Below are 16,334 nucleotides of genomic sequence, written 5' to 3'. Positions count from 1 at the left end.
TCACTGTATTTTCCCTCCCTGTGTTTTGAATTCATCCATCACTCTAGGGTGAGGGCCAGCACATCTCCAGACACTGTCATCAGAAACCCACAAACCGTTGAGCAGCGCCAGGGCAGGCGCCAGGCCTGGGCCGGACGCCATCTTGGCTCTGCAGGGAACAGTAGCCTGTTATTAGGAGAAGGGCCTAACGGTGATGAGTGAGTCCTTCTGACACTATTCTGCACACACACACACAAAAATGTCAAATGTCATAGAACAAATTCATTTTACAATGAATAGAATAGTACAATAGAACCTGCCAGACAGGCTGAAGGGCTGCGGTACTACATTCTCTCATGATAAATAATGTGGTTAGGTTGGAGGTTGCTCTCGGTAGATTCCTGCCTGCTGATGTCAGTGGGCCAGATAGAAAGAGAGAGACAAAGGGACATAGGGATAGAAATAGAGTGAGAAAGAGGGAGAGAGAGACAGAGAGAGGGGAAAAGAGAGAAAGAGAGAGAGCGAGAGCGAGAGAGCGAGAGCGAGAGAGACAGAGAGAGACAGAGAGACAGAGAGAGACAGAGAGACAGAGAGACAGAGAGAAGAGAGAGAGAGAGAAAAGAGAGAGAAAGAGAGAGAGAGAGAGAGAGAGAGAGAGAGAGAGAGAGAGGAAAAGAGAGAAAGAGAGAGACAGAGAGAGACAGAGAGAGAGAGAGAGAAAGAGAGAGAAAAGAGAGAGAGAGAGGAAAAGAGAGACAAAGAGACAAAGAGAGAGAGGTAAAGAGAGAGATACAGATAGAGAGGAAAAGAGAGACAAAGAGAGACAAAGAGAGAGAGGGTAAAGAGAGAGATACAGATAGACAGAGAGAGACAATTGACATATATATATATATATATATATATATATGAGAGAGAGAGGGGAGACAGAACGGAAAAAAAGGGAGAGCGAGAGAGAGAAGAGAGAGAAAGGGAGACAGAGAAAGAGGAAAATAGTGAGAAAGAGAGAGAAAGAGAAGAGACAGAAAATAGAGAGAGTTGGGAGAGAGAGAGAGCGAGAGAGAGGGGCGGGGAAAGAGAGAGAGAGCAAAGTACTACTAATGATACTACACTATGAGGTCAGGCAGAGGGCATGGCGGTCCAACCTCAATACAAACTGCTGCTCCGCCCATATAATTGCTACTGTCTACCACGCTTTACCTGGGAGGGCCATTCACACACATGACCACATACATACAGCCAGCCAGACGCTCACGTGCGCACACACACACACACACACCACCGAAGTTTTCTCTGACTATGTCAGTAGAGCTCCGTCCGACGAGAGACTTTGCTGTTTTTTCACATCTCTCTCTCCTCCTCCTCTCTACAGTGTAATTTACTATCTGGCTTTCCACGTATTCTAATCAGCTGTGCTTTCAGTGGCTGCAGCATAATGGTCGTTTTCCTGTGTTTTCTCAAACAACTCCCGCCGCAGTCTGGCCTCTCTCGCGCTCTCTCCTCGTCGGCAAACGCCATCACTCCCGCCGACACTCTGTAATTTACAAATTCCTCCTTCTTGAGGCCCTGTTTTGACCGTGTGAGGAGACGAATTTGGAAAAAGCTCGAGCGGTTTTCTGAATGGCGATCAAGGCGTCATTTCTCCGACTTGGACAGTTTTCCTCATGTAGATAGGTGGTGATTGTTTCCTACTATATACGTTTTGACAGCCGAGTGAAGCCAGATGGCAATGGAAAAATATTTCTATATTAGGCAAAGCGGCATTCTACTTCACCATACATTCTACAATGGATTTACAGAAACTTAAATACCACTTTCTGGATGCAGGGAGCAAATTAAATAGTTAGAAGAGCTTAGTTAGAAGAGCAAGCCTGAACACGGACACATATTGAGATTAGCTGGGGGGGGGGGGTAGCTGGGTTTTGTTAATTGATTCATCGTCCAAAGCAAGATAAGCAGCCGGTATTCTGACTTGAGATGCACACACTTATCTTGACATTTTATGCATGCTACACGTCTCACATTGACGTTAATGAACGATTCACGTGAAGGTTCGAGTTGCAGACTATTATCTCAACTGAAAATCGGGCCACCTCAGGGCATTCCAGCCTTATGAATCTGTCCAGAGCAACAACATCCATGTGGCTTCTAATAACACATTCCAGTGACCTCCAGGACCTCTCTTTGAACATGTGGGACAGTGGAGAGCTCTTGACTCACAGTCTCGGTCTGCCTTTGCGTGTATGTTCGTGTGTGTGTGTCTGCCATGTGTGTGTCTGCCATGAGTGTGTAGACCCCAGATTGTAACACTTCTAAGCAGAACGGACGTGTTGGTTAAGGGGGGAGAAAACAAAGGAGTTTGTCTGTAATTGAGTTCATGTGGAGGACTCCTCTTTCTTTGGCTGCTGTTTCTGTTTCAGAGGTTGCGTCCGAAACACCCCAGCATGCATCGTTAATAATGTGACTAGGGCTCATAATACAACAACAACAAGAAGATCTGTTGGAGGTCTTTCGCATACTTTCATATTTGCAGCGTTTCAATTTTTAATACACTTAACTTCAGAAACACACCACATAGTAGAGCATAGTTCTCTAACTACTGTTCTTTTAATATGGCAGTAAGGAGTTGTGTGGGTGGTCTTGGAACACACACACACACACACACACACATACTAGAGCTGGGCGATAGGGACAAAAATCCATATCGATAAATGGACTAAATTAATAGGATAACGATATATAGAAAAATAAATTTATGACGTTGATAGTCCCATGTGGCTCGGTTGGTAGAGCATGGCACTTGCAACGCTAGGGTTATGGGTTCGATTCCCATGGGGAACCAGTACAAATATGTATGCACTCACTACTGTAAATCAATCTGGACTAAATTACTCAAATGTAAACCACTTTTTTTTTGTATTACCCTTTAAACTATTTAACTAGTTTGAATGTTGTAGCTATAAATTGACCCGTCACGAAAACTTGCCACGGAATTTTTGCCAACCAATCACAGCGCTGCAATGGATAGCAAATGTGGTCTAGTTCAGACACCTCGGTCGAGCACACGCTTGAAACACGTGAAAGCCAATGACGGCAGTGGGAAAACCTCACCGTTTTCTTTAAAAAATGTATCGTTTGAATGGTTAAATCATTGATCATTGATCAGTGTGCCAGTGGTATTTGCTACTGTGATTCCTGAAATGCATGTCGATGGGAGTATTTTTCAAATCTGAAATTATACTTTTGTTACATTGTTTGCTAGCTCAGCTGGTTAGCTAGAGCTCAGTCTCATTGACCACCAAATGTAGCTAGCCATGTTATTAATATAGCCATGTTATTAATATATTCCATCAGGATACGAATTGAGAGCACTAGTTAGCATCAAAAGTGGTTATTAGCTTTGACTGCATGCTGACAGTAAATTCAGAATCATTCGGTAGCAACACTACAAACATCATTTTACCAGGTTCCCGTGAAGCAATTGTAATGACAGTCCACCACAACAGACCCAAGAGTTTCCTGTTTAGCAAGGGGTCGTCTGTGATTCATTTCACTGTGCATTAAAAACACGGTTTGAGATCATTGTGAGGGGATTTTTTCCAGTGGTTAGGAGGAGGAATTGGTCTTCCTGGGAATATATTGTCTGAGGTTGCAACAGTAACCAAGGGGGGCGGGGCTTAGTGAAGGGTAAATTGTCCCATTAACAGTCACCCATTTTATTTTTGGTTTATCGTCCAATAACACACACACACTCACCTGGGTAGGACCAGGGATGCAGGACAGAACCCTCTCAATGTTCTCTGTGGTAACATCGACATCGTCTACTGCTACCAGGTTGTCACCTGGGACGAAGAAGAAAGTGTCACCCACAGCGTCATGTTACATGTAGACAACTTAGACTAAAGGGTAATAGTGACATTTCTGTAAAAGTACTTTGCTCCACATTGTGTAACCTGTTCAGAAATAGTATCGTTTTGTTGAGGAGCACAGTGTTTGGCATGACAAGGAGTGGCAACCTGGCAAAGAGTGGAACGTATACAAAACAGACCGGTATCCAGTCAAGAGATACAATCCACAGATCTAGGAACAGCCAGATGTCCTGCTGTTTCTTTTTGTAAAACAACGAGTTTCACCTGCCGCTGTGCAGACTCGTGCCCGTTCCAATCAACCCTAACACAGATTTCACCTTCGTTTTTTTCTGTTATTTAACTAGTCTAATTTCTTTAGCATGGACTGGTAGGCTACATGAAAGTCATGGCTTTAAAACACTAACTCATGTGGATACTCTTTAGTGTTCAGCAGTTTCGTTTTTTTGCATTCCTTGGGCTGCCCAGAACAACCGTGCCCAGCTCAGCCTCTACAAACATCAAAACTATTTACTGTAAAACACAACGTTATAGGTCTAACTTTATTTAATATAAATGGTGTCAATAAAATAAATGTATTGCATTCTATACAGTTTCTATACGACTGATCACAGTGGCTGCGTCTGAAATGGCAAAAGTAGTGCATTACATATAGAGAAAAGGGCGCCATTTCGGACGTACCCAGAGCGATGGTTTTGTATACTCACCGATCAGTATCTGTGCACACTTGACGGCCGGGCTGTTGGGCACCAGGCCGTGGACAGTGATCCTCTCCTCCCTCCTCCCTGAGGGGTCTCCCTGGCCCCTGCCCCAGGACGGGCGATGCACCACCCCCAGAAGGGCCTCCAGTAGACCCCCTCTCTCCGGGGGAGGAGGGGAGCAGCTCCCCAGGCGTTTGGGGTTCAGGTAGAGAAACACGTCCTTCAGCTGCTGGACCATCACCCCCACCCTCTGCCCCGCCTGGTTTTTCAAGATGGATACTGGTCGAGATGACGAGTCTTCGCCTCCTCCGTCGGGCCCTCTGCTCTGGGATGGTCGCCGCTTCCTCCTAAGGATCCTGGCCAGTCTTTTTAGCTTGGGCTCTCCTTTGGTTGGAGCACCATCAGGAAGCTTCCTGGACTTGTCGCTGATGATCTCCGCTTCCTTCTCACTGAAGCGGACGTGATTGGTGGAGAGGCCGTGATTGGCGGCTGCCTGAGCCAATGCCGCCGCTTCCTCGCCCTCGCTCGGTTCCAGGTAGAAGAGCTCGCCGTTCTTCTGGACGTCGTCCAGCCATTCTGGCTCTAGATCGCTGGGAGTGAACCGACAGAGCATAGAGTGAGTGAAACTGTGTGAGAGCAGAGCCAAAAGGGGTGGATTGTCTGTCCATGGACTCCTTCAGACAAGGAGTATCAGGTTATTTGAGCATGAACAAGAAGCACAACTCTGGCTTGCGGATTAAAAGTATATCCTAATTATACTGAACAAAAATATGAATGCAACATGTAAAGTGTTGGTCCCATGTTTCGTGAGCTGAAATAAAAGATCTCAGAAATGCTCCATACGCACAAAAAGCTTATTTCGCTCAAATGTTGTCCACAAATTTGTTTACATACCTGTTAGTGAGCATTTCTCCTTTGCCAAGATAATCCATCCACCTGACATGCGTGGCATATCAAAAAGCTGATTAAACAGCATGATCATTACACAGGTGCACCTTGTGCTGGGGACAATAAAAGGCCACTAAAATGTGCAGTTTTGTCACACAACACAATGCCACAGATGTCTCAAGTTGAGGGAGCATGCAATTAGCATGCTGACTGCAGGAATGACCACCAGAGCTGTTACCAGAGAATTTAATGTTAATGTCTCTACCATAAGCCATAAAACGTTGTTTTAGAGAATTGGGCAGTACGTCCAACCGGCCTCACAACCATAGACCATGTGTAACCATGCCAGCCCTGGAACACCACATCTGGCTTCTTCACCTGCGGGATCATCTAAGACCAGTCATGCGGACAGCTGGTGAAACTGTGGGTTTGCACAACCGAAGAATTTCTGCACAAACTATCAGAAAGCGTCTCAGGGAAGCGCATCTGCGTGCTCGTTGTCCTCACCAGGGTCTTGATCGGACTGCAGTACAGCGTCATAACCGACTTCAGGTGGGCAAATGCTCACCTTAGACGGCCCTTGGCACGCTGGAGAAGTTTGCTCTTTACGGATGAATCCCGGGTTTCAACTGTACCGGGCAGATGGCAGACGGTGTGTATGGTGTCATGTGGGCGAGCGGTTTGCTGATGTCAACGTTGTGAACAGAGTGCCCCATGGTGGAGGTGGGGTTATGGTATGGGGAGGCATAAGACACCGACAATGAACACAATTGCATTTCATCGACGGCAATTTGAATGCACAGAGATACCGTGACAAGATCCTGAGGCCCATTGTCGTGCCATTCATCTGCCGCAATCGCCTCGTGTTTCAGTATGATTATGCAAGGCCCCATGTCGCAAGGATCTTCACACAATTCCTGATAGCTGAAAATGTCCCAGTTCTCCCATGGCCTTCATACTCACCAGATATGCCTCATGCAGCGTGTTTGGAATACTCTGGATCGACGTGTACGATAGCGTGTTCCAGTTCACGCCAATATCAAGCAACATAGCCATTGTAGTGGAGTGGGACAACATTCCACAGGCCACAATCAACAGCCTGATCAACTATATGCGAAGGAGATGCGTTGCGCTGCATGAGGCAAATGGTGGTCACACCAGATACTGACTGGTTTTCTGATCCACGCCCCTACCTTTTTTTTAAAGGTATCTGTGACCAACAGATGCATATCTGCATTCCCAGTCATGTGAAATCCATAGATTAGGGCCTAATGAATTTATAGCAATTGACTGATTTCCTTATATGAACTGTAACTCTGTAAAATATTAGAAATTGTTGCACGTCACGTTTATATTTTTGTTCAGTGTAATTTGGAGCATATTAGCCGCCATCATAATATGACAGATTAGTCTTTCTCCTTTCCCCACTTCAATCCCCGTCTAAAAATGAGTATCGTATGACAGATGCTATTCAAACGGGTTAGTAACACAATTGTACTACTGTACAACTACTGAACCTCTGTTAAACAGCCAAAAAGTACGATAGTCCATCTTCTGCATTCTGTTCTGGATCAGCGTTTAACTACAGTCAAGGAGAGAGTGGTGACTGAAAAGCACATTTTTTTTAAGAGGACAACCATCATGTACAGGTGTAAAGGTTTATAACATACAACGTTGTTATAATTTGATAATACTGGAAAACCGTTCCATTTGCATGCTGTTTTATTATCCCTAAGCTTCGCTCTTACTCATTCTCAATACATTTCTGTTCCAATTTATCATGTGGCATTTGGGGGAAGAAAGAAAACAACAAGACTGGAGAAAGACTGGATATTGTTTGTTTTTTAGTCAAGCAGAGAAGAAAGAGGGAAACCCACACCCCCACCCCAAGAGAGAAAATGCCCCCAACTCTGAGAAAAAAGAAAAACTGAAAAAATTCAACCAGGCATTTTTTCAGTCGGTCAGTCTCCCTCTAAATTAAGCTGTGTCGCCTCTGTGGTAGGCTCTTGAAAACCACATCCATAAATTCACTAAGGATGGTGAATAGCATATCATTATTTATGAAGGTTATGTTTCCAAATTGGAAACAGAAATTTCCCAAACTTTGAAAGAAAAGAGTTTTGCTTAATCCATCTTTTCTCTTTCAATACCCTCTGCATCCCAAATGGAACCCTTATCCCCATTTATAAACTGGGCGGTTCGAGCCCTGAATGCTGATTGGCTGACAGTCATGGTATATCAGACCGTATACCACGGGTATGACAAAACATGTATTTTTACTGCTGTAATTACATTGGTAATCAGTTTATAATAGCAATAAGGCACCTCGAGGGTTTGTGGTATATGGTCAATATACCACGGCTAAGGGCTTTATCCAGGCCCTCTGCGTTGCGTCATGCGTTAGCCGTGATATATTGGTTTACAGCCCTTAGCCGTGGTATATTGGCCATATAGCACACCCCCTCCCTCTGGCCTTATTGCTTAAATATAGTGCAGTAATCTTGACCAAGGCCCGTAGGGAATGGTGCCATTTGGGACACAACCCAAGACCATGACTTTCTACATTGGACCTTCTTTGAAAGGTGAGAATGGCCAGATAAAATAGGGGAGATTGTTATATGTCCATGTCAGTGCTGCAGACAGTCTAGATAGAGCTCTGATGCAGGGCTGCACGATATGGGCCCCAAAAAAATTAAATAACGATTTTTTAAAAACCAAATATTGCGATTGCGATTCTTGCGATATATACTGAACAAAAATATAAACGCAACATGTACATTGCCAAGATACTCCATCCAGCTGACAGGCCTGGCATATCAAGAAGCTGATTAAACAGCATGATCATTACAGAGGTGCACCTTGTGCTGGGGACAATAAAAGGCCACTCTTTAATGTGCAGGTTTGCTGATGTCAACGTTGTGAATAGAGTGCCCCATGGTGGCCGTGTGGTTATGGTACGGGCAGGCATAAGCTACGGACAACAAACACAATTGCATTTTATTGATGGCAATTTGAATGCACAGAGATACCATGAGGGGATCCTGAGGCCCATTGTCGTGCCATTCATCCTCTGCCATCACCTCATGTTTCAGCATAATAATGCACAGCCCCATGTCACAAGGATCTGTACACAATTCCTGGAAGCTGAAAATGTCCCCATTCTTCCATGGCCTGCATACTCACCAGACATGTCACCCATTGAGCATGTTTGGAATGCTCTGGATCGACGTGTAGAACAGCGTGTTCCAGTTCCCACCAATATCCAGCAACTTTGCACAGCCATTGAAGGGGACAACATTCCACAGGCCACAATCAATAGCCTGATCAACTCTTTTCGAATGAGATGTGTTGTGCTGCATGAGACAAAAACCAGATACTGACTGCTTTTCTGATCCACGCCCCTACCTTCTTTAAGGTATCTGTGACCAACAGATGCATATCTGTATTCCCAATCATGTGAAATCCATGGGCCTAATGAATTTATTTCAATTGACTAACTTCCTTATATGAACTGTAACTCAGTAAAATCTTTGAAATTGTTGCATGTAGCATTTATATTTTTGCTCAGTATAATTAAGGTTTGGGGCGGCAGGTAGCCTAGTGGTTAGAGCGTTGGGCCAGTAACCAAAATGTTGCTGGATCAAATCCCACAGCTGACAAGGTAAAAAAATTCTCTCTTTCTGCCCCTGAACAAGGCAGTTAACCCACTATTCCCCGGTAGGCCGTCATTGTAAATAAGAAATTGTTCTTAACTGACTTGCCTAGTTAAATAAAGGTTACGCATAAGAATGCATGCATGAATGAGCCTTTATAGCTTCATGAGAATATATTAAAACGTGTTTGATTATATTAAAACGTGTTTGGATGTTATTAAACAGAAGGGATACAGCAAACCCAAAATCATGCCTTCTGTTTAATAACATCCAAACACGTTTTAATATAATCAAACACGTTTTAATATATTCTCCAGTCGCTTCCAGAGATCTGCCTCGGTTGTCAAGTTATGAAGTTGAGGTGGAACTGGCAGCTGATGGAAGATGACTAGCTAGCTAACATGGTATTTTGCACAGCCCAATATGATTTTATTTATGTCTCTTCTAAAGCAACAATATACATGTTTATCTTACTCGGACTGACTGTATGTTGATTCACTATCGCTCCTTTTGCCATGCACATTCTCCCTGTCGTCGCGCATCTGCATGCATCTCGAGCGTTCCGCCAGAATTTTTAGTAGCCATTATTCCATTTATTAAATGTGTTCGACAACGCGATACAAGGTACTCTAAACTGTAAGTAAATAAGTTCGAGCTAGTTGAATGAGCATTGGCAGTCTTTCGCCATGTTATCTGCATAATGAGTATTCAACTATGCCACGTGACAAAAAGTGTCTCTGTGTGGTTGGCTGGTCTTCACGTTGCCCTGACAACGTGGACGCTTTCCGTTTGCAGGATAGAAAAAAGACGAGGGGCACAGAATCACCCATCTAGCCACAAATGCACGTGCAATAAAAAGAGGTTGACTGAATGCATGTTTCAATGCAATAACTTTGATAGTAACAAAAAAAATGCACTACCTCTTATTGACTAAGCCTAAACTAAGCAAACGACATAACATTTGTTGGATAGACTCTGCTAAAATGGATACAAATGTATCTCATATTTGCAGAGTATCTAATAAAATCACAAAGGTTGCAAAATCTAAATAGCTTGTTAAAATGTACACTATCTCCCTCTGAATAGATGGGCATGGATTGAGCACTTCTGTTTTCCCCGCCCCCTCCCCACGAACTGTACGAGGCCTTTAAATCCCCTATGGCATTCACAGTGCTTTAAACAAAGCAACAATAGTCAAACAAAAGTGCAATGAATGCGACAAGAAACACAAAGAAAGTCTAAATAGTTTACCAAAACGTCTACAAAACATTTATGTAAACTCCCCTCATCGTTGCAATAGCATGTATCAATATACTGACCTGTATAGAAGCACACTGCGTATGGAATCAAAGTCTTCTAAATTCTTAGAGAATGGTCTGGACGTTTCCCCATCTGTAGCAATGTTAAACATGATTTATATTTCATATTTTCACGGACGGGATGAGTTCAGCATAGATTAGCAAGGCTTTCAAACTACACTTTTCCATTCCAGACAAAAGTTCAGATGGTTTAAAATGAATAGTGCCGTTTAGGACCGGTTGTCTGCCAGCAGTCTTCTTCTACATATTTAAATACATTTTAAAATATTTAAATCCTCAGTCGTGGTCCGGTATTGAAGGTAGAATCCGTGCACTAGTCAGAATGAATAGCCTGGTCTAATGCTTCTGTCGATCCTAAAAAAACAGAATAAACTTCCTCACGTCAATCACTGACACAAGGGCACGCAGTTCCTTCCCGATGCTTTTGAAGACGAGAAGAAAGCGGTCCTGAATACTTCTCCAGACTCCAGTCTGTTCAGTAAGTTCAGTAGCACATGCACGAGTTGAGCCGCTTCTTGTCGAGCGGGTGTACTTGGCAGGTGGCGTAAAACGCCGCCTCTTTTGCTCAATAGATGTAGCTATGAATTCACTACTAGGCTATACAAGCCTTTGTTGTATCACTTCATATCTATTTTGTTAATAGGTATTTGTATGGTACAATTGTAACAATCACGAAAAACACGTATTGCAGTCTTTCTGAACAATGTAGATTTTATGTACAGACAAATGTATACTTCTATTGCTTATTTTAATTGTCGCTTGTGAAGTATGTCAAAGGTGGCGTGCGGTCACAATGATTAAACAAATTATAAAAATTGAGATCTACGTTACCTACTTCGATTTATTATTAACGTTCACAAGTACATAAAACTAGTACCACTCTGATTATACTCCCTTCCTCCAAATCCCCAGGGGAAACAAGGAACGGTCATCAAAACCAGACATCAGAAAAGTAAACTCTTCACTCTCTGCCCGCTTCGCGCTCAGAAAGGAGTACTCAATCTCATCACCATGGATGGCGATACTAAACACTTTAGAATCACATTTCTCAAACCAAGAACTACAATATATAATCCCTGAAGGTACAGCAGTACTTTTCATTACGCTTTTCTCCAGCTCTTGTACCACGAGCATACTATTTTCAGTCATGGTGACAACACCAAATCTGAGTTGTACAGACAGAAGAAAACGCTGACAAAAGGTTTTTGTTATTTTTGTTCCGAAAAAACATAACAATTACTCACAAAATGAATTTGACAAGTCAGATATTAAATACCCACAATGCTATCTGGTGTCACAGTCAACGCATCATACATTTCATTGGCTGAGCAATGTTGACAGTGAGAATAGTCAGCGTGGTAGTAGCTCCTTGTGGGCTTGAAGCCAACTGTGGCTCGGATGAAAATCTAGCATCAGAGTTGAATGGCTTTGTGTTCGGAATTAGTCATAGTGGCTGTATACTGACATTCTAAACATTAAAAATAATATCCTTATCAAGAGTACTTTTTTAAAAAGTGATGGGAAGAAATTATTTTGAAGTTTGTTAACAACAAGCAAGCGCTCAAACAAGTGTATGTATATTAAATGTGTCCGGCTAGAAACAGGAGATTTTCAGAGTAGTCTGTCAAAATTGTCCGACTGCCACAAAACGTCACAAAGTTAACCATCTAGCAGGTCAAATGTCCTCGATGTTGAATGTTTTAAAAATGTATCATTAATTTTGCATAAGATTTTATAACTTCCTAAACAGTCAAAAACATATTTTTCATTAAATTTGATATTTGAATGAAACTAGATCAAAGTAGTATGACCAAAGTATGAACAATGACTGTTGCTTCTACACTGCTAAAGTGTGATCATAAAGTTACTGAGCCCTCCCCCTTGTCAAGCACATGGATTCAGGAGATGGGATCATCACTTCCATGACCAAGGCCCTTCTCCCCAGATTGCTCAATTTGGCCAGGCAGCCAGCTCTAGGAAGTCTTGGTAGCTCCTAACTACTTAGGCCACTGTGTTCTTGGGGACCTTCAAAGCTGCAGACATTTTTTGTAATTTAAAAAAGATATATTTCAAGGAAAAACATTTTTATTAATTTTTTAAATGTTTAGCTAACATAATATAATGTAAAAGTATGCATTACGGTTTCTGTAAAATAATAAATGTGGCATCATAATAACATTCCCTCAACACCTCATGGGATGGTAAAACAATTACCTCTAGATTGGACATAATTGTAGAGACAACAGGAAATACACAAGCCGTAGGCTATACTATAGCGCAAGGAGGCTGCATCGGAATGTTGGCTTGCACAAGAAAGACTGTACGTTTCTAATATTTAAATCAAATCATATTTGTCACATACGCCGAATACAACAGCTGTAGGTAGACCTTACAGTGAAATGCTGACTTAGACCTTAACCGACAATGCAGTTCAAGAAATAGAGTTAAGAAAATATTTACTAAATCAACTAAAGTAAAAAATAAAAAGTAACAATAAAATAGCCCATTTGATTAATTGTTCAGCCATCTTATGGCTTGGGGGTAGCCTTTTGAACCTAGACTTGGCGCTCCAGTACCGCTTGAGTGCAGTAGCAGAGAAAACGGTCTATGACTTGGGTGACTGGAGTCTGAGACAATTTTTTGGGCCTTCCTCTGACACCGCCTAGCATATAGCGCCTTACGGTCGGATCTCGAGCAGTTGCCATACCAGGCAGTGATGCAACCGGTCAGGATGCTCTCGATGGTGCAGCTGTATAACCTTTTGAGGATCTAGGGACCCATGCCAAATCTTTTCAGTCTCCTGAGGGGGAAAAGGCGTTGTCGTGCCCTCTTCACGACTGTCTTGGTGCGCTTGGACCATGATAGTCTGTTGGTGATGTGGACACCAAGGAACTTGAATCTCTCGACCCGCTCCACTACAGCCCCGTCGATATGAGTGGAGGCGTGTTCGGTGATGAGCTGTAGTCAATGAACAGCATTCTCACACGTTCAATGAACAGCATTTACGGTTGAGATTTAATGATGTTACTAAGTCATCGGTATCATGTCATGTCAGTCAGAAGTTCAATGGCAGGCGACAGCCACATGGTGGTACTGTTGCCTAGGCCCCACCCCCATACCTCTTGCCTACAGCTATAGTTATGGAATTGTTTGTGTGACTCGCCCGCGGCCAGAAGCTTCCACGATACCGCCCTCTTCTGGCTTATGTCATTTCATCAGCCCCTTTCAAAGAAGATACATTTCTTTCCACTGTTCGATTGTCATGTTCTGTGTCCTATAATGCATTTAAATCGAATACTTTGCCAGTAGTAATTTATGAAATTGTCAAATCTACTGGCAAACTATTTGATTTTGACTCTTTACCGGCACCCCCCCTGTATATATTGTTATTTTTTTACTGCTCCTCTTTAAATTACTTGTCTCTCTTATTCTTCTCCATATTTTTTAAAACTACACTGTCGGTTAGGGGCTCGTAAGTAAGCATTTCACTGTAAGGTTACACCTGTTGTATTCGGCGCATGTGACTAATACAATTTGATTAGGAAGGGCAGTTGTTGCCACTGCACTTAACGAGAATGTCACCCAAATCGTCCACAAGGTGGAAGCAGATTGTCCATTTGTATTTACCTGCTGGACAGACATAGTATCTCAGACAGATACAGGGGGCGTTCCAAATGGCACCCTATTCCCTAAAGAGTGCACTACATTTGATCAAAACAACTTTATAGGGAATATAATGCCAATTGGGATGTACAGAGAAATAACTAAAACAAACCTCTGGGATTTAGAGGTTATGTGCTACTGCAATCTTACATGCTTGAGGTATAGAAGTTAAGTTTCCCCGGACCACGGCTATAGGATCAGATGATCATATCCCTAACCATCAAGAGGTGGGAGATATCTGACCCTGGATCAGTGGTTATCATGCAGATCCTACTCCTGCAAACAGGTGGTTGGACCTGTCTACTCATTGGGGTTTATGTGTAAAGATGATATTGGTGTTAATTAAAAAAAAAAAAAAAAAAAAAAAATATATATATATATATATATATATACACACATAGAGTGATGGATGAAAGCAGTTTCATGTTTATGTTTTATCCCAGTAAATCTTATTTGGTTTACGTGTTGTAAACCTTGTCAATCACACACCTCAAGGTCAATGCTAATATATAAGAGGGACAGAGACGTGATGAAATCTTTGAAAAAAAATAATTGCAAGTTTATGGATTCACATTATTTTGGGGATTTTATACAACATACCAGAAAGTATTGATATCCCTTGACTTACTCCACATTTTGTTACAGCCTGAATTCAGAATGGATGAAATCATTTTTACACCCCCCCATAATGACAAAGTGAAAACAAAATACAGAAATATCTAATTTACATAAGTATTCACACCCCTGAGTCAATACTTTGTAGAAGCACCTTTTGGCAGCCATTACAGCTTTGTGTCATCTAGGGTGTCTGCATCAGCTTTACATAATATCTACTTCATCAAATTTCAATTCAGGCTGTAACACAACAAAATGTGAAATACGTCGAGGGTTATGAATACATTCTGAAGGCACTAGATTGCACATTAACTAATCATTGTTTAGTGTAGGGGCTCCCGAGTGGCGCAGCAGTCTAAGGCACTGCATCTCAGTGCTAGAGGCGTCAGTCAGTACAGACCCTGATTCGATTCCATGCTGCATCACATCCGGCCGTGATTGGGAGTCCTATAGGGCAGTGCACAATTGGCAGAGTGCCGTCATTGTAAATAAGAATTTGTTCTTAACTGACTTGCCAATTTACATTTAAAAAAGTAGTCTTGCATGAATGGACTCCTTCCCGTCACTATTCTTACTTTTCTTCAGCATTAATCAAACCCGAATAGCCTGAAAAGACTGATAAATTAAACATTTACTTGTACAGAGTGGCTACGACCTGCGTTTGCCCCGACCCCCAGGAAACCTTTTTCCATGCAATAAACAATCTTATGCTCTGTGGCATGTGTCACTTTATGCAGCTGCTGCTCCCGCTCAGCAGCTGCTGCTCCCGCTCAGCAGCTGCTGCTCCCACTCTGCACTTATCTCTGCTTTGAACATTCCAAAAAATTAGGACATGATCATCATGTACAAACCATTTAGTCTAGAGTTAATCTAAGGACATTGAAGTTAACAAGTAGTAATAATATTACTGGTTAGTAGAGCAGTAGTAACCAGAAAATGCTCTATTTATACAGTACCAGTCAAAAGTTTTGCGAGTTCTCTCATGTCACCCTGCTTTTCCGCACACTCCACTGGCTTCCAGTTGAAGCTCGCATCCACTACAAGACCTTACCTACAGAACAGCAAGAGGAACTGTCCCTCCCTACCTTCAGGCTATGATCAAACCCTACACCCCAACCAAGCACTCCGTTCTGCCACCTCAGGTCTCTTGACCCTCCCACCCCTACAGGAGGGCAGCTCCCGTTCATCCCAGTCCAAGCTCTTCTGTCTTGGCACCCCAATGGTGGAACCAGCTTCCCCCTGAAGCTAGGACAGCAGAGTCCATTCCCATCTTCCCGAAAACATCTGAAACCCTCCCTCTTCAAATAGTATCTTAAATAATCCTTACCTTTTTTTCAAAGTGGTTGACAAAGTCATCTGCAGAGAAGGAGGGAGGGAGGATTAAGGAGGGAGGGGAAGGTGGAAAAAAACAATGCTCGGCTGCTTTCTCCTCTAACAACTCGGCAGATAGAATTAAATCGCTTGTGATCGTTGCATTGTTTGCTCTATAACCCATTCTTTCATACGCCACCGTGATATACAATAAGGCCATGACAAAAAAAACAAAAAAAAGTCAGTGACAGAATAAATTCAACTCTACATAATTTTGTTTCATCACAAAACCGGAGAGCAACATCTGTCCAGTGAAGTTCAAAGCAAATATTGTGTAACAAA

General features: G+C 42.6%; 1 protein-coding gene and 1 non-coding gene across 3 annotated transcripts in view; both read right to left on the bottom strand.

Moving 5' to 3' along the window:
- LOC115198438 (protein inturned) overlaps nucleotides 1-11,056 on the bottom strand; it is a 33,720-nt gene extending 22,664 nt beyond the window's left edge. For both annotated transcript variants that reach the window (XM_029760368.1, XM_029760369.1), the window contains exons 1-3: nucleotides 10,404-11,056; nucleotides 4,550-5,133; nucleotides 3,733-3,818 (exon numbers count right to left, since the gene is read on the bottom strand). In XM_029760368.1, coding sequence (XP_029616228.1) covers nucleotides 3,733-3,818; nucleotides 4,550-5,133; nucleotides 10,404-10,495 — 762 coding nt within the window. In that variant the 5' untranslated portion in view covers nucleotides 10,496-11,056. The remainder of the gene's footprint in view (nucleotides 1-3,732; nucleotides 3,819-4,549; nucleotides 5,134-10,403) is intronic.
- Nucleotides 11,057-11,278: 222 nt separating this feature from the next.
- LOC115199289 (small nucleolar RNA U3) lies at nucleotides 11,279-11,495 on the bottom strand. The gene has a single exon (XR_003879381.1). It is a non-coding gene; the product is annotated as a small nucleolar RNA U3 (small nucleolar RNA).
- Between the last annotated feature and the right edge of the window lie 4,839 nt (nucleotides 11,496-16,334).

The sequence above is a fragment of the Salmo trutta genome, chromosome 8 (genome assembly GCF_901001165.1).
Source record: "Salmo trutta chromosome 8, fSalTru1.1, whole genome shotgun sequence".
In the NCBI taxonomy this organism is placed as follows: domain Eukaryota; kingdom Metazoa; phylum Chordata; class Actinopteri; order Salmoniformes; family Salmonidae; genus Salmo; species Salmo trutta.
Note: the sequence above shows the minus strand (reverse complement) of the source record. Positions and strands in the feature narration are given on the sequence as shown.